The sequence below is a fragment of the Sphaeroforma arctica genome (assembly GCF_001186125.1).
Source record: "Sphaeroforma arctica JP610 unplaced genomic scaffold supercont1.26, whole genome shotgun sequence".
NCBI lineage: Eukaryota > Ichthyosporea > Ichthyophonida > Sphaeroforma > Sphaeroforma arctica.
The window spans coordinates 147662-148927 of record NW_014040532.1 but is presented as its reverse complement, the minus strand read 5'-3'; the positions used below and the strand labels follow the sequence as shown (position 1 = coordinate 148927).

The 1266-nt window shown below is 35.9% G+C and overlaps 1 protein-coding gene across 1 annotated transcript in view; it reads right to left on the bottom strand.

The window, feature by feature from the left end:
• Positions 1-393, bottom strand: part of SARC_00752 (hypothetical protein) — a 1855-nt gene extending 1462 nt beyond the window's left edge. The window contains exon 1 of the mRNA XM_014305556.1: positions 236-393. Within this exon, the coding sequence (XP_014161031.1) occupies positions 236-342 (107 nt within the window). The 5' untranslated portion in view covers positions 343-393. The remainder of the gene's footprint in view (positions 1-235) is intronic.
• Between the last annotated feature and the right edge of the window lie 873 nt (positions 394-1266).

The window sequence follows — 1266 nt, the reverse complement described above, 5'->3', positions numbered from 1 at the left end:
ATATATAGAATATATAGATATACATATATATAATATATATATATATATATAAATATATTTTATATATATACGATAATCCTAAAGTTAAAATTCCAAGATATTTGTCAACCCCCTAGTGTGGGATTGCAAACATGTACATAATATTTAAAATTACACAATCATAGCAGAAATTAGAAAACAATTGTTAAATAACCATCGCTTGATCGAGCATACATACCGACTGCACACTGATTACCTATTATTTTCTGGGGAAGAAAACCTCGAGGTGTTAGCCCTGAACGCTAAAGTGGGTGAATAACTGTGTAAGTAGACAGTTGCCCATACAAAGCCTCGTGCACGCATAGCGGCGATAGCTGCCTCTTGAACGCAATCATCGTAATCTCGCAGGATCGCCAGTACAAATACAAACACACCTGTCAGGCATACCTAATGTGTACAAATATTTCACACAAAAATCATCCTATGTAGGGTTTACAAAAAACCAGAAACCCTATCAACCCCCTTAATGGGTTGTATTTATTTACGTTTGTATTTATGTACGCGAGGCTATGATATTTTCCTTTTTATGTAGAAGTTGCCTTAGATATACACGCCCACTACGCTATGCTCTGGTTACAAGTACACTTTATGTTTTAGGTCTCTTGCCTTTCATATAGTCCGTGGACTCTAGCAGACGGCATTAAGCGTAACCTGCTATACAATAAATTGTAGTCATGACATAGGCACACCCTACCTATCCTTGACTGTACAATTTGTATCGTATGTGTTGTCCAAGAACCGAATTGCGTCCAACTCAAAAATATGCGTGTTCGTGCAGTAACAAACAGTAGTCACGTAAAGGATTTATTATGGATACATATGTGTGAAAGAAACCACGTTCATAGTATGAGGATAGTATCGATGCAGTACCTAGCTACGCAGGCTCATTCCACCTCTTCTTCAGCAAGGCGTCTTTTGCTACGATGCCTAGAACCTAGTACTCAGCGATATTGATGCAGTCGATATGATTATTTACGAACTGTTCTCAGCCACTATCTGTAATGCAATATACTAATCGTAACTCAACGTGATAAAGTCATCCCTAGGAATGTATTATGAAAAAGTGAAGCGACAACGAAAGCTGGGCTATGTATTTATCTATATATATATATTCAGTTACCAACGTACATACACACACACACACATATATTTATAGATATATATATATATATCTATATTTATATATATAATATATATATACACACACACACACACACACACACACAT